The sequence below is a fragment of the Mycteria americana genome, chromosome 6 (assembly GCF_035582795.1).
Source record: "Mycteria americana isolate JAX WOST 10 ecotype Jacksonville Zoo and Gardens chromosome 6, USCA_MyAme_1.0, whole genome shotgun sequence".
Lineage (NCBI taxonomy): Eukaryota > Metazoa > Chordata > Aves > Ciconiiformes > Ciconiidae > Mycteria > Mycteria americana.
This window is the reverse complement of record NC_134370.1, coordinates 39231379-39259378: the sequence shown is the minus strand read 5'-3', so window position 1 is coordinate 39259378 and position 28000 is coordinate 39231379. Positions and strand designations below refer to the sequence as shown.

Here is a 28000-nt window from a genome sequence, read left to right as displayed (position 1 = left end):
ATGTCTAGTCCATTAGTTACAGACCTAACCCACATTAGGAAAGCTGAACCACTGAAGCTGATAAGAAACAGTCTAGTTTAATTACTGTAAGTCAGAGATGCAAATTTTGGCTTTGGTAGCATGCCAAGACAAACCACAGGGCCCACAGAGAGCATTAAATCACTGCGGCCAGGTCAGCTGTGGAAGATTTCCACTAGCTGAACAAAGGCTAGAATTCAGAGAGGTGAAACGGTCTAATCGATCTCTTATAGACAGGCCACCATCTGCATTGCATCACCTGACACGCTTCTGGGTGAGAAAGCCAGAAAGCAGTCACCACCTCTCTCAGGTATGTGGATGCTCACTACTTCTCCTGCATCACGGGGATGAAGGGGTTTCAGAAAAGCAATCTCAGCAGTTACTCACGCCCACAGTATGCATGGAAACAAACGCTAGGCTTGGTTAAGTGATACACATAGTACCCTCCCGGACACGCCTTGACGTCAATTGTGGTATTCCAAAGGCAGCAGTTCCCATTAAAGCTGGCACAGGCTTGGCGTGGGACGATGCCATCCGACTCTTGCGGGTGGCTGCCATTCAGCCAAATGGGAGCATGGGTGCCACAGTGGTTCTCTGGGATGCAGAAGGTAGGCATAGCATCACCAGCCATGCCAGTGAAGCGGTACCACTCCCCGTCGATTTGACTGTCACATGTTGGCTGGCCATGGGAACCATTTATCTGATGATCTGTGTTCCTCCAGGGCTCATTCAGGCTGATGTAGGCAGAGCAGGGGTCCAGGGCTGAGACATGCAGTGAGAGACAAGAGAGAACATCTGGTAGATATCAAATCAAGTTGTTGACTGATAATTGCAAGGAACACAAAATAATTTCTTTTTCTATTCTTGACTTAACAGAATCATTGTTATAGATAGAGATCCCCGGGGAGAAACAGCAATACCAGCTAACTAATTGCCTTATGGAAGATTCTGACAGCTTGGCTTAAATGTCTTGGTCAAAAAAGTAAATTAACGGAGCTCTTACAACATTATGCAGCAGTCTGATTTGCTGTTTAGCTGCTGTAGAGTACGACGGGGAAAAAAAAAAAAAACAAACAAAAAACCTGAGGTCCAGGGAGTTATGTTGCCATAGGAAATATGTCCTGGGAGTACTGGATCAAGCCTAGGATATCCACCCTTTGGTCAAGGGCTAACTGAGCACTTGCAAGCCCTTCCTGAAGTCACTGGTAACTCTCCCACGTGCCTTGGAGAAGAGGACCAGACTTCAAACAGGTTATGCAGCCTCTCTAAAAATCCATCCATAGCCTGCATCAGCCCTCACAGTTGAGTTGCCATAACCACAAGCCAGAGATCACCTTGCAAAGTTTCAGTTAAAATGTGAATTGCAAGATACGCAACAGGAATGCTACATTTAAGGTGTACAGAAAGAAAATATTCCATTTCAATTATTAGACCCCTATATAATTGCGAGTGATCTCTAAGCATAATTTATCAGCTCCTACTAGCTTCAGGGTACAATTTTAAACAGCTAAATATAAGAACTACTATCCCAGGCTACAATGAAGTTGATCTATAGCCCAGCAGGCTGTCTCTTACCAAGAGTGTATGCTTAGAGAGGTGAGGTAGAAGAAAGACCCTGCTCCATTTACCCGGGGTTTTGTTCTCCACTCTCTCTCCTATAGTACATTTATGCCAAGGTGAGCTGAAAGAGCTGTAACTCAAATCTGTGCAGTCAAAAATTCTGCAGCAGAACAAGAGAGAGAGGTGGCAGCCCCCTGTATTTAAAGATCCACTTAGATGTGCCTTGGTCTCCTTCAGAGACTCTGCCCCCCACTTCCCTCTTTGCCAAATACTAACCACCTCTATGATTCACAGTATCTATTGTGGTTTTGTGTGCTGTTGCTGCCTCCCTACATCTGAAACAGCTTCCCCAGATCTTTTTATTTATTATCTTAAAATCTAGAGAGCATGAAGGTCGGAATCAGGACATTCTGGGGGGCAAAATGTTCTACACTATACAGAGTCATGTTCCCTGCAAGCCCATAAACTCTCCTGATCTCCACAGGAGATCAGATGTTTGTGAGTGAAGTGAGTGTTTGTGAGGGCAAGATATAAACACCTGGACCTCCTGGTATGTGCATGTCTGTTCACGCAGTGCTCAAGAAGCATGTCCCTTTTCAGAGGCCTTTCTGAACCTTCTGCAAACAATTAAAATGTAAGAATGCCATAGGGAGGAAAAAAAAATTAAGAATTGAAGTGTTCATTACATTTTCAGTCTTCTCCTAATTAACCCTGATTTGGCAGCTTCCTCACTAAAAGTCCAGAGGTTTCATTTTCACTTACATTTAATACCTGATTAAGCACCACTTACCCATGACTAGCTATTCCCTATTAAGCAAAATGAATGCTAATACTGTCTTGAGTAAGGAAAATCGATTACCATTTGCTAGAATTAGGCTAATAAAACCAATCATCCTGATTAACATATCTCAGATGGGAATACCCTCTACTTTCCACACCACATTTCTTTTTAAGTTCTAAAATTGCTCTCTCTATTTTGTTTTGATTAAACAATAGGGTGATGCAATTGGGGGGGGGGGGGGGGAGAGACATTGTTTCTATTAGAATGGTCTGGATGCAGACAAACCTTGGTTCATTATTTTGATTTGCTTCACTGACTTTAAAGTGGGAACTACAAGTCCTTCAGAGAATGGACTTCAAGTCACCCTTATTTAGCTGCATCCTCTGTAAACATCTGTCTCACTGACATGCTATCTTGTACCTTCTCGCAAATACAACATCTCTCTTGACAAACATCCTTACACCATCCTCAGCCATAGACAACGTTTTGTTTGGCCTCAAGTCCAGCGTAAAAGGCAGGAGCAGCTGCTGTAGTCACGAGAGAGCTGCAGAGCTGCAAGCTGGCACAGGGAGTGCAAGTCTGGGTTACAAAGGAAATCTCTAGTGCCATAATTCATGAGATATGCAGAGGAGCAGATTCACTCCCACCACAAGCAGCCCCCAGTTCTGAGCAGTGGAGGGGGAACCGCAGCAGGAATCTCTGATGAGATTCACCAGGCAATCCCTCATGAGCTCTCCATTTCACCTGCCTCTCCTTGTCTGCCCTCACCCACAGACAGCAGTAGCACTGTTAAATCCCATCCTCCCAAAGCTTACTTGACTTCTTGCGACAGGAAAACACAGGTCCTGCCTTTGTACACAGCTGAAGAGAGTTTCCTCTGGGCTTCCCTCAGTATAACTCACTTGGTTTCCACAAGATGATTTGGTACAGCCTTAGGGTGAGTCACTGATTAAGATTAAAAGGTTTTTGTGTTGTTAAAAGCCAAATGAGGCAAAGCAAGGAATGCCCTGCCAGCTTCCCAGCTGGGCAGCACCAAAAATACACACACTCTCATTAGCTTTCATATAGTATAATTAACTTTATGAAATATCTTTTGTAGACCGACTCTGAAAACATTCATCCAGAGAGATCACGTTGTCTCCTAAACAGACAGGAGATAATTTAAAGACAAAATTTACTGAAATGAACATGCAGTGGCTCAAAGGGAGCTGGAAGAAGGCATTTCAGGGGAATGGGGTAGCACGCCCTCCCATCTTTCATTTCTCTGAGAGCTTCAGGCAGGAGTGGAAGGGAGGTGGCCAAGCACAAAAAGCAGACAGTGCTCTTGCGATCACTGCAGACCCTCAGGCCGCCCTTGGACTGCCAGGGCTGCCCCAAGCCAACCTCCCTGCAGACACCAAGCAGTCTTTGGCAGCACAGTTTACTGAAAACTGATTTGAGTTTTTAAGAAAAAACTCCACAAAAATATAGAAGCAACCAATCAACCTCCCCAAACAACGAAAGCATACGGGTTTTGCACAAGACATATAACTGTTTGCCGCTCCCCTCTATTTTTCATTTTTCTTGACTCAATTTTTTTCCTCCCCAACACTTCTTGCATGGCCTGAGCAATTCAGCCTGACAAGCATTAGCTATGAAGTAAAGCTTTTCAATTTGTAATCTTGATAATATCATTAGTTCTCTAGCTGACATGCTAGCATATATATCGAATGACAAATCAGGCTCTAGCAAGCATTTGTAAGCCCACCGTTCTGCAGAGAGATTAATCCTGTGTGTATTGTGTAACTGGAAGCCTCTGCTCTGGCACGGCTAAGCAATGAAATGAGCAGCACTGCATTATGACACTAAATTCAGTTAAGATTTGTCAAAGAAGCAGGTGAAAAAGTAGCATAATATCTACTCGTAGAGTCTCTCCTCCAAAGCGAGAGGAAAATCCCACAGTGTCTTGGCAGTAGAGATTCTCCCAATATGGGAGCCTTCACGCTCTATGACAGAAAGATCTTTCCAATTAGAAAGAATTTCACACCACCTTCAAAGAAAAGGGATATTTCTCACGCAGTCTAGTCTTTCCCCTAAGAATACCAAGGCTCCGCATGAACCTTAAAGATGACAAACAGAAATAAGCTTGAAGGCAATGCCTCTTTACTCACCCGTCAAAGACACTGGCTGCAACTGGATGATGAAGCAGATACAGAAAAACAAGTACTGGAACATCCCACTCAGCCAAGGAACAGTTACCACTCAAGTAACAGAGGCTTGAAAGCCCTTGCACACGCTGTGGCTCTTGCAGCCGCCTTCTCAGTGGAGCTTCTGACCTCAGGCTTTCTGAAGACCAAGTGTGATAGCTCTCCTGGAAGTTTATCAGAGGAAGAAGCTGAAGGGATGTGGGGTACAGCTCCAGCCTTGACCTTTGCAGAGCAGCTCTGCCCCTTATTGACAACAGAGATGTACTTACTGATCAATCTTGTTTTTTGGACTCAACCCGCTATTGTTTTCTGGCCTGACTGCCCCACAGTGACACCTCCACTATCTTATCTGGAGAATTCTTCTAACTAGGGGACACCCGGACATCCCGAAGGGATGGAAAAGAAGAACAGATGGGTGCTTGTTGTTATCTCTGCTCCTTCCACAAGTCATACAACTTCATGGCTCCTCACAGGCAGAAAACACCAGCTAGAGAGTCTTAACTGCAGGAAATAGTGGCCAAAGGAGGAGAACTGATCCTTCCGAGCAGAGATTGCAGATGAGTGCTTACAGCAGAGCTACAATGGGAACATCAGTCAAAGCAAAAGACTGCTGTCCCACAGGGAAATAAGCTGTTCCTGTACTACACAAAGACCCTTTCCACTCCTGGTCACACAACCTGACCATTGCAGCGAGATTATCAAACAAAGCAAATAAAGACATTTTTCTCCAGTAGTCTTTATGATCTCTGTTTTTTAAAAAAAAAACCAAAGCCAAACCAACAATCAAGAAACCCAACAGTACTAAATTAACTTCCACGCAAAACTGAGTAATTAAGAATCTCTGCCTTACAGGTTCAAACCAAACTAGGTTGAGTTGCAGGTTATAACCACATGCTCTGGTGACAGATGAGACGTAGCACACTGAAATCTGTTCTCTACTAAAGCAAACCAAGCACCACGGCTAGCAGTGAGAGATACCAAGAACAACATAAATAAGCAGAAAGGGATCTTCCCTCTCATCCCACTAGCTGTAGCTCTTATTATAGAGAATAGATTTAAAACTCTCTTTATAACATATACATACATACACACATCTACAGGTCCCTCCCGCTTATGATCGTATAAGTTCTCCAAGAACTCATCTGCAGGCAGAAAGCTCTCCATCAGCAAAGAGTGTACAGCTAAGCCTACAGTAATTGCACAATCAAGCAAGTGTAAGCATTTCCCCATTTCCTTTGCACCCTACATTTCTGCAGCAGGCTAGTGTAAGGAATAATGTCAGGGTTAATGTGCTAGCTTCAAATCCCAGTAGGAGATAATTAGCTACATTATTTTCATATTGAGCTTGCATGAGACAAGGAATTAGGTATTTGCGTGCTTTGTAGGGATTGTACATTATAGGAAGTTCTCAATGGCCTCTCTCTGTCTGGGTGTTCCCCTAGCAGTGAAGTGCAATACGCTGCTCTGCTCCACCCCAGCAGAAGAGTCTTTTACAGTGGTGAATGACTCTAGGGAACAACAAAAGAAGCTTTATAATGACTGTCATTGCTACCACCACCACCAAAAAAAAAAAAAAAAAAAAAATCTTTGTGGCTATATTGTGCTGACAGCTGTGCACTACCAGAAAAGTTTTTTCAACAACAGGAAAGGAGAACAAATTCACTATGCAAAGCTAGCAAGGCAGATAACCCTCAAAAGGTGATTATGTGAATTCCCAGAAGAGAAACTAAAATTGAACGGAGAATAATACAGCAAGCCACAGGACGTTATATTTTGCCATTTTCATTGAGCAGTTGATTCATACTTAAGATCCTGGGTAAATAAAACTGACAGGCTTGAACTGAATTTTCTACTTATGTTAAAGGTGCGTGTACTTCTCTGAACCATTTCGTTACCAGCTGCTTTTATCTTCGTAGGTGGTATATTAGGCCTGACACTAGTAATGTTTTGACAGTTATATGTAAGTGACTGACAACTGACAATTAACATAGGGAAATGAACTGCATCATAGCAGTTTTGAGCCTCAAAGGTGTCACAAACAGGCCCTGTCAAGTTCTCCAAAACAGATTAAAGCAGGAGATGCCCCAGCATTCCCAGAGGTGACACTATCCTAAGTCACCATAATATCTAGTTCAAGGAAACAGTCTAAAGCTGGAGAAGATTCAGTGTGCTGCCTCTACACATTTTTGGGATCCACAGGAAAGACAAAGACCATCTCAGTCTTCTGGAAGAAGCACCAGCAGAGGCAAGTCTTCTATTAGCACTTCCTCTTTGCTTTGCAAGTTATTTCAGCTGACATACATAGCTCCAGTTCCCCCCCAAACAATAGTACTTGTATTAGAGTAGGCCACTGCAAATCTATGCCTCAGGGAGCTGGAACAATTATTCCTGAGAGGTAAGGAAGGGAAAAATCCCAAACAAAACACCCTCCTGCAAACAGACCCTCTGGGAGAGAGGATACAATTCCAATGGAGTACTGTAGATGCTGTAGGGCCTGCACTCTCTATGCAGATCTAATAAATCTGTTGTTCCTGACCTCTACTTCCCCAATCCAAAGATGAGTGAGCCCAACCTCCCAAGAAGCAAGAAAAATCATGATCAAGTTAGTATTTCTTAAAAGTAGTCATCAGTACAGGTTAAAAGATATGAAGAGAGAAGGCAATATCAAAATAGAGGGCTGGGATTTTGTTTTGGTACCTAAGAGATGGGATCTTCTAAACCTGCTTCTGTCTAAGCCTGGTTATATCTAGTCTTAATGCAAGAAAGGACGATAATTTTGCAGGTGGCAGCCACACTTCTCACCCCTCCCAGAGATTTGGAGGGCTTCACCATCTTTACATAAGGAACTCAAATTGTTCAAAGCATTGGCTAAGCTAGGAAGCCTCAAGCTCGTTGTAATAGACTACTGAATAAAGATGCTTTGGTGTTTGCTGAAGCCGGCCTTGTCTTTGTCAAAGCCACCTCTCAAGACACACCAGTGTTTGATGGAAGTGAGGTGTGTGAAGAACAGCTCTTGGTGCAGGAGTAACTCCTGCAGCCTGCCTAGAAGGAGGCAGCGGAAGAGCTAATCAGCACTTCCTGCCACTAAGAGAGAGGAGAACCTGACACACACAACAGGATCCCTGTCTGCAATTGATTTGAGGATGTATGTTCACAGTAAGCCTTGACAGGCTGCTGAGATGGATTGCACGAATGTCAAGGACTTAGAGATAGGCCTATGTTTCTGTAAACAACTTGTCCCAGGACACAGTGCCAATGGGAAGGGCCGTTGAGATCAGGGATTGAACACGAGTTTGGTGAAGTATGAGCAAACTCAACACAAGAACAAGTAAAACACCAAGACGCCATTAAAATCAAACAAGTAGGTAACTGCTAGTGAAGAATAGCAAGTTATTTCCTTTCCCTTAGTGGAGCCCTGTGATGCAGAACTTGGTGTTTTGAGAGTGTTCTTCCATGGGTCCTACAGAACCCTGTGTATTTTCCATGATCTTCAATTTCTAGATGGAGGAATTAGGGCATAGACACCATACCCACAATTGCAAAACTAGTCAGAGGCAGAAACAGGAGTAGGACCAATCTCTCACAAGTTCAGAGCCACAATGACACAGCAGTACACCAGCTTCTCCTATGCTTCAGGACTTGGATACACTGCAAGTTTAATTTCCATGCCTGTATTTTACTTCTCACCCCTTTAGTGTTAGTACAGAAATAAGAGTTGTTTGGGGTTTTTTTTAAGGGGAATAATAGGAATCTCTTGGGATAGGTAGAAAAATACTTAAGATATAAAAAACTCCTTCCTATGTGAAAATGAAGTCATACGATGTGGCACAGAGGAAAGCAGTTTGCACACAAAAAACAGAGGAGATCAAAGAAATTGTTCCACTGGCTCAGAATGACAGGGCAACTTGGCCAGCTTCACTTGACTGACATAGCGCCAAGATCTGACAGCCAACAGCAGCTTCAGAGCATCATGCAAACCCTCTTACAGCCAACATGGAAGTGTAAGAACTTGCAGCAGGGTGATCATCATCACTGCCTGCCTGGTAGGAAGGGTTACAGAAGAAGAAAAAAAAAAAAGAAAAAAGGAGGGTTTCTTCTTTGCTCTTCAGGAAAAAGGAGCCATGAACACCTCCCCTAGAGAGGTTTGCAAGGTAGAGCCTCAACAGGCATGGCAAAAAGGGAACCTAATACATTTCTCCAGACAATTTTGAACTTGACATGTTTATTTGAAAGCTCCCTCACAGAGAGGGAAGAGAGGTTAAGCAAATAAATAACAAAATTGGTGGAAAAAGCAGCATCTGAACACTGCAACGCACACTGCTGTTTATCCGTCACCGGGTCTTCAGAATGCAGTGTTACATTAAGATTCAGGCAGCACTGCCTGCTCTTAAAGTACTGCCAGGGGTACAGGATCCTACTACCTGCCTGGCTCCTAGGCAGGAATTAGAAATAACTATTGCAAGAAAGTTTGTTGATGTTGATATACAACAGTGTATATCAGGAGAGCAAACAAACATCACCCTTCCCTTCCCTTCAATGTTAGCATTCAATGGCAACAAAAGCAGGAGCACAGAGATTTGAGTTTCAGGTTTGTGGCATGTCATCCACCCCTGGCAGAGACCACGTGTGCACTGGTGGTGCAGAGAGGAGTGAGACAGCAATCTTCCAGGCTAACAAGACCCACCAGACAGCCCGTATTTCAGGGTACAATTGTAGACTCTTATTTTACTCCTTTTCCCACATCATCTGTAGAACAACATTAAAGCATGTGCAGGGACAACTTTGTCACACCATTTTCTTGCTTTCAAAATAGGGGTTGTGGCGCTAGATGTCAAAGTCTTCAGTTCTTCTGGATGCCAAAATGGATGACTTCTTTTGCAACTGTTCCAAGCAATTTGTCTAGGGAGGGCAGCAGCTCATCTATACACAGCGGCAGACTAAGGGCTGCTTGGAAGAAGAGGGTTTGTTGGCACTGCTGAACTAAATTTCAACAGTGATTAAAGGTAGGTCACAATGACTAACAGCTTCCAGCCCCTCCTCTCTGACTTGAAAAAACACAGGAGAGTTGGCCTTTTTAAGAACTGGCCAATCATGGATTTATTTTTTTTTTTTAAACAGTCAATGGACATGATAAAAAAAGTCTTCTGGCACCAAACATCTCATCCTAACATCCCATAAAGTTAGGACAAAGTACAGTCTGCTGATTTGCAAAGTTAATGAACAAACTACATTCATGACAAATCAAACCACAGCGATTCAAAGGCCCAGAAAGTAACAGAAGCTTAAAACTTCAGTTTTCCTCTGAGACAGCACTTGAATGCAATATAGAAATACACTGACACCACTTGGTACCTTTTAGGTTGCTGGGCATTACACGCCCATATATGTATTCTTATCCTGCAGCCTGCCACATGTTTCCAGATTTTGTCAGGCTCCACATGGAGCTACTATGCTGGTCAAACAAAGGCAGATCTTTGTTAGACCAAACATCTCTACCTCACCACCTCAACTGCTCCCGAGATCCCTGTGTTATGCAGCTAGGCATGGCAGCAAGATCTCCATCCAAGCTTCCTCAGGAAAGCTATTATCTGCATCACTGTGCCCTCAGTGATGTAAGGTCAAGAAGAAACAACCTAAACAAAAAGAAATGGAGGAAACTCAGGAGACAGCTGCCACACATACAATATTCTCTTCTCAGCTGGGGAAAATAACATTATTCAAGAGCACTGATTCAAAAATTGAGTAGTTATTTATTGTTCCAGAATTACATTGCTCTTTTATACATATTTCATAAATGATACAGGATTTTACACATGTTCAGGTTTTGGTGGTTTTTTTGTTTGTTTGTTTTAAAGAAGGACTTTTCTCCATGCTCCCTCCCTCATCCCAAACACACACCAAGGATTCAGCTACAGGATCATGTTCATTTTTTTCCCTTTAAAACTCACCACACAAACAGGATAAAACAGATTAAAAAAATATTCATACAATGTAATTAAATTGAAAGACAGAGGAAAAGGGGAAGGGGGAAAAAACCAACCTAGAAACATGCACCCATTCAGTCCAACATGCCATTGAGTGAGAAGAGGCAGCAATCCCTGCTGTGTTTCCACATCTGCAAGGCACCTGGCGTCTAGTTAATACTGATTTTTTCTTTCCTATTTTTTTTTTAAATCATGGTTCTCCAAAAAACCAGAAGCCTCTTTCCATGACACAGTGAGGAGTAGTAGTGAAACATCAAAAAAGCAGCCAGCTTTTCTGTATATAAAGCTTAGTGCCCTTCTCCCACCTTCATCCTGTCTCCAACAGTATTTATCAGCAGGATGCTAAAACAGACTGACCTGCTTTGAATGAAGACATGGTTTATCTGCTTAGAAATCAGCCAGCCTTGGCTAGAAGACAGGGCAATGGGTTGACTTTCCTTCCTCTATTTCTTTTAGCTAAGAACAAGAGATGTCATTAGCCACTCCTAAGAAATTCTGACCTGTGGGCTCAAAGTTCATTTAAAGCTACTTAAGTAGGGGAAAGTGCTAGAGAACTGAAGTAGTTCTGTGTCTTGCACTATAAGAGCCCCAGGCTTTCAAAAAGCCTCTGGGCAAGGAAAATGCTTGACCATATACAAGACCTTTTTTACCATTATGCAAGCATCAAATATCACATTTAACTATTCCATGTTCCAAAACTGTTCATTTTAGCAGGAGTCATGATTCTGCGACAGTTTCATAATCCTTTAAACCTTCATAATTTCATAGTCCAGGTGGCTATCAGATTTGGGGTAGGAAGACAGGAATCTCCCTCCCTTTAGACTGTATATAAAAAACCTCTCATGCAATGCTGCCATTGATTTCTAGAAGGAGCTCAAGGGCATTGGGACGCAAAGTTTATATAGTTATTATGGAATAATCCAAAATATCAATTATTAAATGTCCAGAAGAAAACTTGTTCCTTCTCTCACTTGACTATAACCATTCTGTGCTACAAATAAGCAAAGGAGGAAGTCAATGGAGCACATGGGGTGGGCTGGGAAGGGGAAGCTCACGGTTTTCCAGTAGAAAGCAGTCTTGTAGTAACTTTATAAAAGAGACCAGGTCTGATCAGAAGTGTGCGTGTTAATGGCGGTGGAGCCCAAGTTCTGATCACCAGCCATAGCTCCAGGTGGCTTCGATTCTTTGTTCTTTTTTTTTTTTCCTTTTTTTTTTTTTTTGAGAGAGAAAGAGAAATCTGAATCAGGTAAAGGAAAATTTAAAAAGCTAAGCAGGCTGCTGGTGTCTTATCAAGAGGCAGACCCTGCAAAGCTGGAAGAAGATACCCCTACACCCCAGCATTACATTCTTTTCATGAACCCCCCCAATCCTGTATTTGTACACAATTGCCATTCAGACAGTTTTTAAATGTGACTATTCGCCAAGCCCTTTTCAGAACTAACATTCCACAATGTCCCATCTTCAATTGAAGAGACTTCCCCCCCGCCCCCCAGTCCTTTGTCTTGATTAAAGGTAAAAACCCTCCACCCCCACACCACCTCCCAGCTTCCACCTGCAATGCTTTAATTAAAAAGGCAAGAGCTATGAACAGGTTTTTTGCCGGGGTTCAGAGCTTCTTTGCTGATCAGTCTTTTTCATCAATTTGCTGGATGGGCAGGTGAACCTGCAGTGGGTCTCGAAGCCTCTTAAGGTCCAATTCTGCCTAAAAGTAAAAGACACATTATACAGAATAAGCTCCCAATACACTTTCCCCAGTACTATTCCTCTTTACAGAATGGAAAACTTTTCTGTATTTCCTTGTTTTTCCTGTCCAGAAGGGAAGCGTTCAAAAATTAAAACAAAGTCACAGGCTCATATTTGGAAAAAACATTCTTGGCACTTACTGAAAGACATTTGCCCTGTACTTCTCTGAACTTTTCTACATGCAGCCAAAAGGAATATGGTACGGAATATTTGATCCCTGTAAACTCACTGGAACTTTTTAAAAAACCCAAAAAACAAGCTACAAAACCAAATCAAACTAGATTAATGGGAACAGTTGATTCTAGAAGAAAAGCTCCATGAAAATACAGTCAGCCAAGGGTATCTGTATTCAATACAGCATGAGAAAACGCAGAGGTCTTTCTGGGTTTTCTCACGAAACCAAGAGAGCCTAGCCCTGACCTCCCTCTACTGCTTGTGCAGCTCCTTCTCCAAGGCAGGAGGAGAACACATCTTGCCCTGGATATCCTACACTGTCATTTCCAGAGCCTAGGAATAAACAGAGAATGACATGGGGCAGTGAAAAAGAATGTGGTGGCTCTGCTTTTTCTGCTTATGCCATTCTTCTGCAGAAAGGCTCTCAGAAACATGAGGAAAGATCTTTACCCGACTCCTTTGTTGAACGCATCCCACAATGCAGACAGTCTGCCAAAAGGGTCTGTCTCCAGAATACAAGAAATCTGCCCCCATTGCTTCTAACAATACAGCTAATTTTTTTAATGTTATTTTCCAGGACTGCAACCCAGTGCACTGAAGTGCTATGTCAGGAAGACATGAACTGAATGGATGCAAGTCTTCATTCCTCACTAAATCCATCTGGTGTGTAGGAGCTGAGAAGAAAGGAAATCTTGAATTAGGCTCCTCTGAGGCATGAAGTGCCTGAAGCAACTCAAGATTTGCCAGCAGTTTCTAGAAGGCCCTTACAGATAGATACAGGCAACCGTTTCATGTTGATTTATACATCCAGCAATTCTATTCCTGGGCACATCAGTGCCAATTCAGTGATTGCACTGGGGCTGTGACAAGAAAATGGGCTGAAAATCTAAGATACATGCATTCTTATTTGAGGTGCATCTATTAATAGCAGCTAAGAACTAGGAAGCAGTAATTTCTTTGTCTTATTTCTGGAAAAATTCCTGTTACCTGAGCAATTGCATCTTTGAGTTGATTGTATTTCTCTAGATCAAATCGTGTCTTTTTGGCTCCTTTATGGAAAAATAGTAAGTACTGTCTGTCTCTGGCATCTGGATAAACATATTCCTAAAAAGAAAAAAGGAGAGAAGATAGGAATAAAGCATCAACAGGATGCAACACAGGGTAACATTAGCACAGTATTTATTGGGTGTGTTTTGGGAGGATGACTAGTTTCTGTCAGTGAAGGCACAAGACCAGACAGCATTATCTAAGCTCACCCAGTGTGGTGGGGTGACCCCAGCCAGCCACTAAGCCCCCACCCAGTCACTCACTCACTCCCCTGCAGCTGGATGGGGGAAGAGAATCAAAAGAGCAAAAAACAAGAAAAACTTATGAGTCAAGATGAAGACAGTTTAATAGGTGAAGGGGAAAAAAAAAAAAAAAAACAACAAAAAACAACCCAAAACAAAACATCAGAGTGATGCAAAAGCAATCACTCACCACCTCCCACCAGCAGACCAATGCCTAGCCAGTCTCCGAGCAATGGCTACTTTGAAGAAATTCCACCTCCCACCCCCTCCCCCCCCAGTTTATTGCTGAATATGATGTTATATGGTATGGAATATCTCTTTGGTCAGTTCAGGTCAGCTGTCCCGCCTGTGTCCTCTCGCAACACCTCGCCCACCCCCAGCGTATTCCTGGGGGCAGGGAGTGGAGGGTGGGGGAACCAACGAGAAACAGAAAAGGCCTTGACGCTGTGCAAGCACTGTTCAGCAATAGCAAAAACATTGGTGTGTTATCAAGACTGTTTTGGTCACAAATCCAAAATACAGCACCATACCAGCTGCTATGAAGAACATTAACTCCATCCCAGCCAGACCCAGTATAGTCAGGCATTTGCTTCTCTACTAGTATGTTACACTCCAGCAGTGAGTTACCATCACCTCCCTCCTGTCCCGAATGTGTGAATCCTTCTGTGCAAAGAGAGCAAAAACTAACACATTTCAGGGTTCCAATACTGACAAGTTTGTGGGGAGAACAGGAGAGGGAAAAAAAAAAGGCTATAAATACCAGAAGAAAGCCTTTGTAAGATGCCCCTTACTGTCTTTTTCTTAAGGTCATAAACATGCAATGGCTAATTAAACCAACAATAGCTGCTCATGAGTTCATCTCTCAACCAAGCTATCCAGGCAAGAACAAGAATCCAATAGCACAGCTTTTGCCAGGGGTGCTCTACTGCAAACAGTGACAGCTTTTTAGAGCTTGCAAAAAACTCAGAGCAGCAGAGCTCTTCACACCAAATCCCACATAGCCTCCACAAAGCACAGGTCTGCCTGCTGAAGTTAACTCTCCCTTGCACTGGAACATCACACAGCCTCTGTGTCTGGTATGCATCAGGGCTGTCAGGTGGAGAAAAGCTCCATTCAGAGTCAAGCCATCCCTGAAACACTGAGATTTTAAGTCCAGCAGAAGGAGGACTAGTTTATATGGATGACTTGATTAAAACATCAAATCTGAGTTCAAACATGGCAGAAGTTCCAAGTGCACTTGGCAGAAACTATAGCAGGAGGCCTGACAGGGGCACACGTGTCCTCAGCCCCTGAAATCATGCAGCTGACAGACAGCTGGGACATCACACTGGAACACCTGCAGCATCTGTTCTGGTGGTCTTGTGACAGAAGAGACTCTGAGCCCTCCCTCTCTTATTATTTAGGTGGGATTATGAAGTTTGAATGGGAGTGCAGAGACAAACCATGTACTAGAAATCCACAGAGTCTGTCACAACTACAAGGATCCAGAGAAGCATAGCTCCACTTTGTGCGATGATTTTCCAACACTGGAGCAGGTTTAGTTTTTGAAAGACTGAGCCCGAGAGCCAACAGATCTGGAATTGCACCAAGGGGCAAGCATTCAAATAGATCTGCTTCATCTGGAAGAGAGTCCAGATCCACAAAATACCTAAACAAAAGCATTTCCAATATGATCCCTGAAAGTTTCTTGTCTCTTCAAAAGGCCAGCACCTCATGTCAGAGAGGTGTGCTTCCCTGAAACTCAGTAGGTACCTCCTGTACCCATATAGTTTATTTGGGCTGATAGATCACAGCACTTGGAGGCCTCTGGTGCAAGTCAATGTGTGCGAGGCTGTGTGTGTGTGTGCAGAAACCACTACCTGTCAGTAGATGAACCTGTATAGCTAAAGCAGTCAATCACAGAACATACATAAGCATTTATGGTTAGGCAACCAGATCAGCAACGACCACCACCAGAAAATCCCACAACCATACACCACCATCCTGTACAGCAAAAACTAAATCAAGTGGCATCTAGGTTCTGACAGGATAAGGAAGGGGCAAATCGGCACAATTTTTCTATTTTTCTACGGAGCAGAGCTCAAAACAATTCTTCTATTGACGTGTCAAAGTCAGCACAACAGGTCCTACCTGGCGAGTCATTACGAAATAAGCATACATTGCCATGGCACTACCATAGGTGATGAAATAGGTGACTGGTTCCATAATGTCCCAAGAATACTCCCACCAGGTTAGGCGGGCCAGAATCCCAAACTGAGTGGCCATGTAGGCCAGTCCTCCCCACAACACCAAGGTTGTCCTCTTCTCTGCTTTCCTGCTGAGCTCCATCCTTACCTGCAGAGGACAGAAGCACATGCCTTGTAGTCTCAAAAATAATTATGTTAGTATAATTAAGAGATAATGTAAAAACACCACCTTGTATTTATATTAAATGCTAAGTGGTTCAAGATACATGACTTAAGTCTAGGTTATGCAGACAAATCTAGACTTATTTTCCATCAGTATCTTGCGATCAGCCGTATTTTACTCCAAGCATGCTCTGAATGCCTTGCAACAATGCTTTTTCTCTCTATGTTCAGAGATGTTCTATTGCATTAGCCCCAGTCTTTATTTACTACCAAGCTGATTTCCAGTTATACAAAGGAAGGAAACAAAATACTTCCACAGAAACCAAAACCAGACATGGTTTGGTATATACTTAGTGCATCTTCTGCTTCAGTGACCTTAAAACTATTTGAAGCATGCCAGGGACCTAATTAAAACCTTGAAATAAATTAAGGCTGCATTTGGAGGATAAGTACAATACAATGAGAAACTTCTCACTTTTTCTAGTGGTGCCAGTTGCTCCTTCAATTCCTCTAGTCTCCCTATCAGCTCCTTCTCTTTGTTCAGCTGGTGCTCCTCAATGCACAAGGCGGTATACAACTGCTGAACCAATGTCTTGACATCATTCAGCGTTGTTGCATTTTCATGGCTTAAGAGCTCTAGGAAAAAAAGAGACTGTTTTATATGCATTTATCCACAGAACTTCTCATATACTCTTCAGAAACTGCTATTAGTCTGCACATAAAATGTATGAAATCATCTTTTCAACAAAGAAGCCTTTGGAAGAGCTCCAGCACTCTAAGACAATGCAATTTCTTCAAAAGAAAACCAGGCTTTATTATTGGAAATTCCTAAAATTTGATAAGAACAAGGAAAAGAGATACATGCTATTAGCTTGCCAGATATCAACAGCTACTTCTGATCCATATTTATATACAAGACTTAAACACAAATGAACAACTAAATTAGTATGATCCATCACACTAGCTGTCAAGAAACAGCCAGAATTCAGACTACAGACCATCAGCAACCGTAGTTATTGATGATGGTAGCCGAAAATCTTGGGTTGGTGGCCCCAGAACATGCAGTCTTACGATAATTATTTTGAGTACCAATGCCAGGAATTGTTTCCCAACACTCTGTGGGTGACCCCCTGCTGCGCTGCCTACAAGGCAATAAAATTCTCCCTCACAGTATTTAAAAGAGAGACAGTAACAGGACCATTAACTGAAATGGCCTTTATCCCCACATTTCAACACGAAAAGGATTCTTAAAGGATATCAATTTGTAAGAGTTGTGACTAGTGGTATTGTATTACACACCCCATTTGGAAAAAAAGAGTTTCAAATTAAAGCAAAATAAATTTATATTAGCCAAATAAAGAAATAAATTTAAAAAATTAGTTTTTGTAGCATTTTTGGGCTTGTACCTTAGGTTAGCTTCTCAAAATATGATTTTACTAACAGAAAACAGAACCGACATGGAAAAGCTGCAGCAACTGATCTAGACTTGGCCTGCAACTCTCAAACAAGCAACAAGTGAAAAAGTTTCAATTCATAAGAAGCTATGGTCAACTTAAGTTTTAACACTAGCAGCTGAAGGGAAAGAATGACTCAGTTGTCTGTGCCAAGGCACTTAAAAAGCACACCACATCCCCCTCCCAGCTAAAGGGCTCCCATTGCCCTGTGAAGAAAAAAAAAGTGTGTTCCTACTGAAGTGACCATCAAAAAGTACTTCGTATTTAAGATTACAGTGTTCTGACATTTCCATTTCAAAATACACAGGGTGATTTTGTAAAAATGGAAAAGCAGTAGCTGAAAAGTTTAACAGAACTAATCTCAGTGCCTATTTACAGACACATTCATTTTAATACAAGCTAACTATAGAAATCTCCTTGGCAAATGAATCAGAGGCAGCAATTTCATGTAACCTAGGTGATCCCAGAGCTCGCCTAGCAGTGCACAACAGGTATATCATACAAGCAAGCTAACTGAAAACATATCAACTCACCAACACAGACTTTGGTCTCTCAAACATTAGGTAAGTGGGATGTATGAATTGCCTTACCTTGGGACAGCAATTTCTCCAGCACAAAAATAGACACCATGTTGGCATTCTCATTTAGTGGTATTAAAAATTACAGACTAGACCAGCTAGGCTTGATACCATCACCTGCTCTCAGGGGCTAACAGTTGGAAGAGACACCTTGTTAAAATCGTCACTCCACTTCTCTGGCTTACATCATCTTATAAGTGTGTGAAAACACCACATTCAGGATGCAGAGCAGTAGGGTGAGAGAGCAGAGAGTAACTTTCTTGTGTGTGTGATATCCAGTGATTTAGATATCCAGTCTTAATGGTGAGTTTTCTGTCAAGGTACTTTTAAGGAGATTGGAAAAAAACAACTCTAATAGAGGTCAGTCTAACCCACAGATGGGGAGAAACGCATCTCACCCAGTGCTGCACTCCCAAATTCCAGTGTCTCCCATACACAAAGGACAAGTGGCTGCACAAAATTCCCCAAGTCAGAAATTTCTTTTTTACTTGGTATTTTTATATTGTAAACAATAAAATGCAGGAATACATTTTTATTATTTTCCTTGCAAAATGGTACTTGGAAGCTAACTACATCTACAGAGGAATATGGCATATATCAGCAGATCTTCCTAGAAGTCAGCCACCCAGGGTAGTCTCAGTCCCAAAAGATATGATCAGTCTCCTGATTTTTGATCGATAACTTCCTTTAGCATGTTGTCTTACTCAGACTGCTCAAGATGGTAAAAGGAACATTAACAGTTCCCTCACAGCTTTTGCCTTATGAATGATTTTGTTCATTATCTACTGCTTGAAGAGAGGCATAAGAGAGGAAGGCCCAAACACCACAGAAAACAGCCAGATAAATAGGGGAAGGCATTTCCACCATCTAACCTCAATTGGACATGCAAGTCAAGTTATAAATCCTTCCTAATTTGTTTCCCTGTCTACAGGACTACAAATTCCTTTTAGAAAAATACTGCTTGCAAACTTCACAGGATTGCCTGCAACAATAACAGAACAATAAGGTAGACAAAAATCCCCCACTATCTGTGAGCCAAGCAACAAGCAGACCAACATTTCCAACACTGGTCCTTTTGTTTAAGTCCTCAGCAGTAAGTATAGGCATGCAAGAACCAGGGGCTTCGTTAAGCCTAAAAAGCTGCCCTAAGAGAAAGAGTAGCAAGTAGATGAAAATACCAAGTCCCTGCCTCTGCCAGTAACTCTGGAGTCTCAAAAGCTTCTTGCAAGTTTTCACATCTTGAAAGTTACACAAGTGTCCAAAGCCCATTATTTAAAAGGATTTTCTTATTGATTCAAATTAGGTTGGTTTCCCATCCTATTTGATTCTTAGTAATGTAACTTTGTAAGAGCACAGTCTCATTTATTTCACCATTTGTTAGCTAACAAAGTTTCAAGGTTTATTTGCAATATTTGAAGTACCACACTTCAAAGGAAACAATGTTAACTGTCAGGTGAGGGAATGATTTATTCTTCCAAATCAGATAATGTAAGTTTCAATCAAATTCCCATTTTGTATTGTGCTACTTCAGAACGAGTTAAATTTAATTACTTTTCAATAATTAGAAGAAAATTCAGAAAAAAATAGAAATTAAAAGAAATTACATTTCTTAATTTATTTCTCTTATGGGGTATACTGGCTTTGAGTAGAATGAATATTTGCTTTTCATCATTGACTACTCCGATTACTTGGACATCACTAAATTAGACTCCAAGGGCAGGATTAGAAACTGCAAGGTTTCCTGTAGAAATAACATTTGATGTTCTTGAACAAGTTAATAAAGCATGCTGCAATTAAACAGGGAACTGAATACTGAAATTTATTTCTGATGTTTACCAGGACCAGGCTGGTTTACCTCTCTTTGGTGGTCTAACATGGTACGTGACATCATTAATGATCAGTTTGAAGTCATCCAGCAGCAGCAAATCTATGCCTGTGGAGGAGGCGACACGTGTGCCATCTGTAAGGCAAACACAGATGTCTCGTTAAACAGTAGAAACAAAGTACCTAAACATGTTGTGGCTAAGTTGTAATGCCATCCTAAATCCAGTTGTGGGACTTCTACATTTTCCCACAGACAATACTCTTTGTCCAGACAGATATATATACTGGGAGACCTCACATGGCAAATACTAGCTGAGCTACATATGCAGCTGCTTTTCTAGATTTGTGATATTTGGGGTCATCTTATAAAAAGCAGTTCCCTTCATCCCACACACTTTGACTATTTTGCTATGTTTTGCAATACAATCCACTTAAGTGACCTTCACCTTCCCCCACTAGCATTAGAAATTATTTCAATAGCACTTTCATAAGACATCCTCACGATGTTTCAGATCTTTAGTGGCTAGCAGATAATTCGCAATTGACCAAAACATAGTAAAATACGACATTAAGTGAAATACAACTGAGTTTTTGCCGCTAAGCAAGATACCAATTTCCCTTGTACCACCTTTTATACCCAATTCCTTACAAGTAGATTAGAACCTTTACATAGCTTGCATCTTTCATACTACATATAAAGGAACTCAGCAAAAACATAGACATTAGTCCTAATGGAGGTAAGCTAAGGAATGTTTTCCTCCTCCTTCACTCTACAGTCAGATTTCCTTGGCTAGACCTGACTACACAGGGACAGCTAACTACTCCTACTCTAGAAATGGCATTTCTACCTTCTAATTTTTCAGGAACATCCAAGAACTCACGTCATAAACAAGCTTTTACTTAAAAAAGCAAAAGGCTGAATGAAAATAGCTGGCAAGCAAGTAAATCAATTAGTTTGTAAACAACGGTACCTGCCGAGTAGATTGCAACCCGATCAATTCCTCGGTCCTCTGCTTGCAGCTGTTGTAAGAACACACCAACAGAGTCTGAGATAGGTTTAAGCGTGAACTGGCAACGTTCACGCCGGGATGGAAGATTCACAGAAATCACAGGTAACCCGTTTTGGTAAACCACCGTCACTTCTACAAAGAAGACAAAAATACAAGTTTATCATTAAAAATTAACAGATCTTCTCATAACAGTTCTGTATTTGTCCCATGGAGAAAAAGGCAAATGGTTATAAGCTGAACATGAAAGAGACTTTAAATTTTTGGTTCATCTTTTATCAAGAGATGTGTCCATCAAAGAAAAACTGAGGTATGTCAGTGGTTTTCAGTCCCATTAACTTGGCAGTATGTGTTAAACTTTCTGTGCTTTGTAGAAAACTAGAAGATACTTACCTCTAAGCACAGTCACATTTATACTAAAGGCAACATGATATGCAAAAGCCACAACATGGCAGTATAGTATTTGATTAGTTTCTGAGAACCAAAGTATTTTGGACTATGGAAGACAAAACACTGTGCAATTTATCAGGATTTACAGCCGGAAAGACAAAGGCAGACTGTGTATATTAGGAAACATCAAGGAAGGACCTACTTCAAACCTTTTTATTCTTGTTTAGTTCTGGTTTCCTCCTCTTTGTCCTAAGGCAACAAATATTTAAGAGAGCAGCCAGGAGTATGAGGTTGTAGGACCAGCACTCTGAATTTAAGCTTCAAGGTCATTTCATCTAAAATTCATGGGATCAATACACTTTGTACTTCAGAAGATAGACATTACTACTTCGGTGTAGATAAACATTTTCCTTTTCTTTAGTGCTGTCAGGAGCTTTTTCAAGAGCATTCTTAAGGATTTCAGTGCACCTTTCTAAGATTTATGGTAGTGACCTGTATGAACTGTAAGCTAGTTACTATTTTACTGCCAGAAAGACAGCCCACTCTGTGTGCTTCAGGATATCCATACATAGAAAAAAGTTAAAGAGTTTGTATTCCCTAAGCCCTCTACTGAGTCACAAACAGTCAAAATTTCCCCCCAGTGCAGTAGTTGCTAAAATATAGCAGCACACCTAAAAATGATTCACTTTATTTTCCTTATATAAGGAAAATAAAAATAATTCCTATTTATTTTCCTTATGTAAAAGTGTAAGGTCTTCTTTATTGCACAGAGCATTTGCCATGTCTCAAGGATTGTGCAGTCACACCCACCCACACAGCATCTGGCTTAGTATTCCCCACCTGTTGTAGCTTTGGCCAACTACATGAACCACACCATCTACTTAAACTCATCTAACTTGCATTTTGACATGCCAAGTCAATTTAAGCAGCTAACATCAAAACTAGTTGGTCAAATAAGTCAACACAAGTAGAAATAGAAGCAAATAATGCAATTTTAACTACTGAAGGAAACTATTTCTCAGCATGCCACTGTTCAGAAAGTTTTGCCACCAACAGCCTTCATATCTCCCGTCTTTCAGTGATTTGCAGCCAGGTGATGAACTCATTTATCACAAGATGGTTTGCATATTAGGACAACTCTTGGGGCAACATGTCTTTCCAAAAAGGGAGGTTCATGGATATTGAGAAAGGATCCACCAAATACACTTTTACAAAGCCAGAAGAGTTCTCTCAGGCTTTTGAGTTTACCATCACATGCCTCCATGAATTGAATCAAGCATACAAAGGCTTGTTCCCTCTTCTAGGGGATTGCTATCCAGTGCTGACAGAAGTCTTCATTGTCATCTTTAAAGACTAGGTGAAAGCAACCAAGTATGGACATCTAAAAGGACTAAAGCATCCCAAGAGGCCCCAGTAATTGGAAGCCTATAAATACCTATTCTCAAGACTCAGAGACACCTGACAAGATTTTAATAGCTTTAGTGTTTCAAAGATTAAAACTCAGAGACAACATTCAGGTATTTACTGGGGGAAAAAAAAAAGCAAAGTGCCAATTTATTTGGATAGTTAGAATTTCAAGCTCCTTACCAGCAGCTGTTATGACACCAGCTATCAGATTTTTGCATTCTTTCACTCAAGTATTTGAGCAAGAGACTGGTAAGACATAGATTAGCATTAGCTACACTTGTGATAGCAGGCTCAGAAGGAACGATCAACATGTTTAGAAGCTTAAGATAGCCACTTAAGTAGCAAATTCATTGGTTCTGTGAGCAGCGTATACAGCAAACTTATGTACTGCTTACATAACTGCAAGACATGAAAAACACTCTGTTTAAAATGCTACCTTGATTATACAGGCAGTGAGCCAATTTACTGTAGAGCAGAACAGATAACAACATTTGCACCAACACTTTTCCATGTATCCCTGTTGGTACAACACAACAACCACAGGGATGACTGCCAGCTTTGAAGGAAGTGCCTACCAGCACCAGCCCGGCTGCATTTTAACCCTCCACAGACCAGACGGAGACCACAGTGATAAACACAGTAGGCCAGACTGCACCAAGAGTCATCAGCATTGGTAGCACACACGAAACCTTTATCCAGTATTTCCAGCTTAGGTGAAGTGTTAAAAACCAAATTATGTCTTTCGGAGGACAGGCTCAGTCAGTCTGGAATTTGAGCTGGTTTATGTTTTCCTTACAAAAAGTTTGTAAAAATAACTTTCTAGCCTAATTCACTGGTGGGGAAAGTCCATAATTCCAGTTTGATCCTCACATCACCTCCCACACAAGTAACATCTGGTCAGATTTTTTAGTGCATTGGAGAGGGCAGAGCTCAGAGGCAAATAAAAAAAAAAATCCAAAGGATGTGTCAATAACACAAACCTAAGAGACAGCAACAGGCAGCTCCAGTAAAAGTTATTAACAAGACACTGCAATATAGTAGTCTGCCTTGCTCTCCTCTGCTCTGACTGCCCTGTGGATTGCCTGCATGAGGACAACTACAAGTTACTAAGTGGACAAAGCATTTTGGCATTTCACTAATTATAGAGCTAACATTTTGGCCAATCTTCACTAATTAAATTTTAAGCCAGTATTTAAATACATGGGACAAGTAAAAGAAAGTAATAGTATACAAGTGTATTTCACTTACATTTACAGAGACCTACAGCCTGGCCAGGGATGCTGCTAAATACAATCATGGAGGATTTTAAAAGCTTTACATGGTATATTAAGCACAAGGTTGCTTTGAGGTATTAATTCCACCCAAGCATCACAAAGTTTTGACTCAACCATATGTACACCAGTAACAGGTCATTAGTATTTTTTAAAGATTTGTGTTCTTGCATAAGAACAACTTAAGCAATACATTAGGCCAAAACAAGGTACAGGAAAAAAAAAAAAAGGGTGTGGCCAAAGTCAGTGTTGAACATTTACTAGTGGGGTAGAGGTGAAGTTATTGGAAGAAATAACAAGAGAAATATTCAAGCACAATATGAGGAGAGGTAAAAATCAAATCAGGCAAGTAGCTACACACTTACATTATCCTCTCAACCTTACACGTGTCCTCTAAGCTTCTACCTATTTACACCTTCAGGTTTTTATTTTGAGGTCTCCACAGCAGTCATGTTCTCTTTGTGTTTGCATGCACTCACTATCCTGGCAGGGGAAGCAATTGTGCCGGACCCTTTTACTTTATTAGCTTTCAGGCTTTATTAACAAGCCTTAATGGGGAGAGGATCCACTAACCACTTGTGTCAGTCAGCATAACTGCTCTAGTCTTTGCGCACAGCACACAGGTGTTAAGCAGGCAGTGATGTCAAAGCTGCTTGTTTCCTCTTTGCATTCTGTCATACTGAGATTTTTAAAGTTCCACCAGTACATTCTTTTGCTTTATGTTATGACAACCTTATCAAAAAAGCTTAATGTCTGAGCTGTCCCAGAATTTAAATAAAGGAAGAAAACTGTCTGGGGTTCACAACTTATTCACTGCAGCAAACCGTGCTTTCAATCGTTTGAGCAAGTAGCTGGTACAAACTGCACTGTCTTTACATAAATAAAGTTAACAGGGCACACAGTACCCTGAAAGGTAGGCATCACACAGACCTCACAGCCACATCAGGAAAAAGCCTGGCAAAAAAATTTGGACAGTTCCACACAATTACATCTTTGTTTATAAAGCCTGTCTGGTTTTGTAAGGACAGTTAGTAGAAAAGTTGACCATTTCCTTAATTCTTCTTGACTTACTTTGTCCTCTGTCACTTCCTTAGTTCAAGACTGGATTACCTCCTAGCCAAAAAAGCCTCAACCAGAAAAGGGGGTCAGGGAACGTGATTTAAGTTAGTGAAGTCAAAAGTGAGCCAAGAGTTTCTCCATGTCAATACTCACCATCAGAGGGCACTACTGTACTGCAATAGACCACTCTCACACTCTGCCAAGGAGAAAGTCTCTGATGCACCTAGAAAATACAAGCACAGCAAAAAGGACAAACGTTCAGTGCCGCTCGTCTGGCAGAATCACACCCCAGTGCCACCTCCTGTCCCCGCTCCCGCCATCACCTACCCCAATGCCTGTGCTAGGCATTTCCTCCCATCCGCCACAGGGGTAGCCACAAACCAGGAGCGCCTGTCAAGAACAGCCTCTTCTCTTACCATCTGTCACCCAGCAAGGTTTCCCCCCTCTGCCAAGTTCACCTCTACACACCTCGCTCTAACGCACATAGTTTGAAGTGAGAATGTATAACAGAACAGCTGTGATTTTTTTTCTTCCTTAATGTAAAGTGTATTTTTAAAGCCACATTGAGTTAATCAGTTTTAAGAAATCAATTTAGATTACTATGCAGACATGGAAAGTAGAAATCACACAGCAGTCTTTAAAGGTTAAAAAATGAAGTTTTAGCATAACAGTAGGGGAAGGTTAGGGAGTTGTGGATTAAGAGGTTCATTCTCTTAGGTTGTTTTCTGTGCTGACATGTATTTTTTTTTCTTGTCCTTACAGAGGGAAGCCAAACTCTACGGTACAAGTAGTAAACATGCCTGTTCATAAAAGAACAAATTGTTCAAGATAAAAAACAAAAGTTGTGATACCAAGCTATTAAAAAAAAAAAAAAGAGCCCAATGAGAAGAAAGCACATGAATGGTTCGTATGTTCTGCAGCCTTGGAAAGGCACTAATTTGTTCATCAAAATCTAGAATCAGACTGATTTAAAGTCTGTCTTCCAGGATAAGTTACACTAGTTACATACTAACCCTCCCCCAATGCTGAAATTACAATTCTGGCACAAAAGAGCCCAATTGTAAAGAAGAATAAGATGCAACACCAGCTCTCATCTGTCTACACTGGTATACGTTTCAGTTGACTAGCACTCAGATTTTTTCAACAGTTGCAGTCCAATATGGGCATTACTATGGTCTGGGACTTATTTTGTTTGCTGATTTCTAAAATACAGATGCCAAACATGCATTTCTATAAAGGTATCTCACAGGTAGGCCTTGTTTTTAAAGTAAATTTCTAATGAAAGTTTGCAAACAAAGCGCAGGCTGTTGATTATTTCTCTGCCAGGTTGTCCAGACCTCCATATTTTGCCAGGTTGCTTTCAATAATCTACTTGAAATAGCTTCATTTGCTACTTCACTTTTCTTCTGAAGCCTGGTATGCAAATTGAGGATAGTTTCAACTACACTAGTCTTGAAAGCAGAATCTATGGCCCAGGCAGTCAGTGCATTGACAGCTCTGGAAATTCACTCTCATTTGTGCTGTATTTACACTCAATTTTTCTCAATCTTGACAATGAAAAAAATCAGCCAAGTCATTTTCAATTTTTCTCATTGCAATTACATTTTCAGCTTCCCACAGTCGAGTCAGACAGGCAGCTAACAGGAAGAGAGAACTGGGCATTAAATAGCTGTAACTGAACTTAAGTGGGAAGTTGCATGTTTTGGTAAAAGTGATGTTTTAAAAAACAAAACCAAAAAACCCTCAAAACACCAACACCCTACATGTTGGGAACCAAAGGGCAAATTTACCTTTTTACATTTGAAAAATAGCAAGTCTTCTGGACTGACAAACACCCATGTGCTACTGCTGAGCAACCAGGACACTCCCCCACCCCCCAAAGAAAAAGAAGTTTAAAACTCAAAAAGCATCCAAGCAAGACACAGATACAGCCTCGCATCCTGGACAAATCAAGCTCCACTGTCTTGGCATCACTATTATATTATGAAAAAAGTCAGAAGCTTCAATGATCAGAAGCCACACCATATGTAAGCCAGTTCTCAGAACCAAATTTTACCTAGGGAGGGGAAGCCTCTATAGAAAGTTTAAAAGAATACCTTTTCCTATTTGAAACCAGCAACTTCAATTTTAATCCTTCTAAAAATAGTATCAGACCAGATCCAATAGTAAGTGGGCAGAATTTATACAGCGAGACACAAAACCTCCTGTCAGAGAACACTACCACAAAGTACTGTTTATACACTTATTTTACCTGATCCCATGGCAGAGCTGGCATTTTGAGATATGTGCTTTTCACTGCTTTACTCCTCCCTTTTACATGGCATTAATCATCTGTTTTTGAAATACTGCACATCAAGAGCCTGCCATTCTACCAGATTTGCACGGCAGCCCAAAAATTTAGTAGCAGTTTTCAGAAAATCCTAAAACCCACTAAACCCAGTGTTATTCCATGGCAAGAGAGCTATATAACTGAAAGATATTATCAGCTAGCATCTGCAAAGACTCTACCTTAAGGCTGCAAAGACTCCACCTTAAGGCCATTAGCATTTGACAGGTGTAAGCTAGCTCCAGAAGTCTCCTGCCCTCATACAACACAGGCAAGAACAGGGGAAAAGGCAAAATGGGTTGAAAGACAGGGCATGTTAGGTGACTTATCAAAAAGCTGAGGTGACCCCAGATTGAACGTCTTGGACAATTCTTTCACCCTGGTTCAGGTCTGAACCAACTCTACGTTTCATTAACCCCACAGCAGTATGCTGCCATTACATTTTACAGAAAAAGACACTGGTTAAACTATACGTATCTGTCACTCCTACAGTTCTGAACTGCACCTTGTGATACACACTGCTGTTAGAAATTTCTTATCTAAGAAAACAGTCTCTACTGGTTAGGAAAAGAAAAAAGGAACAAATGAACTCAAAGTCAGC

The 28000-nt window shown here is 41.3% G+C and overlaps 2 protein-coding genes across 7 annotated transcripts in view; both read right to left on the bottom strand.

Annotated features, from left to right (window-relative positions):
* OIT3 (oncoprotein induced transcript 3) overlaps positions 1-10203 on the bottom strand; it is a 30207-nt gene extending 20004 nt beyond the window's left edge. Inside the window, exons 1-2 of one of the 4 annotated variants that reach the window (XM_075505410.1) lie at positions 10042-10203; positions 406-780 (exon numbers count right to left, since the gene is read on the bottom strand). In XM_075505410.1, the coding sequence (XP_075361525.1) occupies positions 406-649 (244 nt within the window). In that variant the 5' untranslated portion in view covers positions 650-780; positions 10042-10203. Of the gene's footprint in view, positions 1-405; positions 781-4509; positions 8272-9336 lie in introns of those variants that run through there. The other 3 variants (XM_075505411.1, XM_075505409.1, XM_075505408.1) reach the window with 3 other exon arrangements.
* A 1510-nt stretch (positions 10204-11713) lies between these two features.
* Positions 11714-28000, bottom strand: part of MCU (mitochondrial calcium uniporter) — a 96099-nt gene continuing 79812 nt past the window's right edge. For all 3 annotated transcript variants that reach the window (XM_075505412.1, XM_075505414.1, XM_075505413.1), the window contains 7 exons: positions 25227-25296; positions 20911-21081; positions 19971-20075; positions 16559-16719; positions 15866-16069; positions 13434-13550; positions 11714-12231 (listed from right to left, as the gene is read on the bottom strand). In XM_075505412.1, coding sequence (XP_075361527.1) covers positions 12154-12231; positions 13434-13550; positions 15866-16069; positions 16559-16719; positions 19971-20075; positions 20911-21081; positions 25227-25296 — 906 coding nt within the window. In that variant the 3' untranslated portion in view covers positions 11714-12153. The remainder of the gene's footprint in view (positions 12232-13433; positions 13551-15865; positions 16070-16558; positions 16720-19970; positions 20076-20910; positions 21082-25226; positions 25297-28000) is intronic.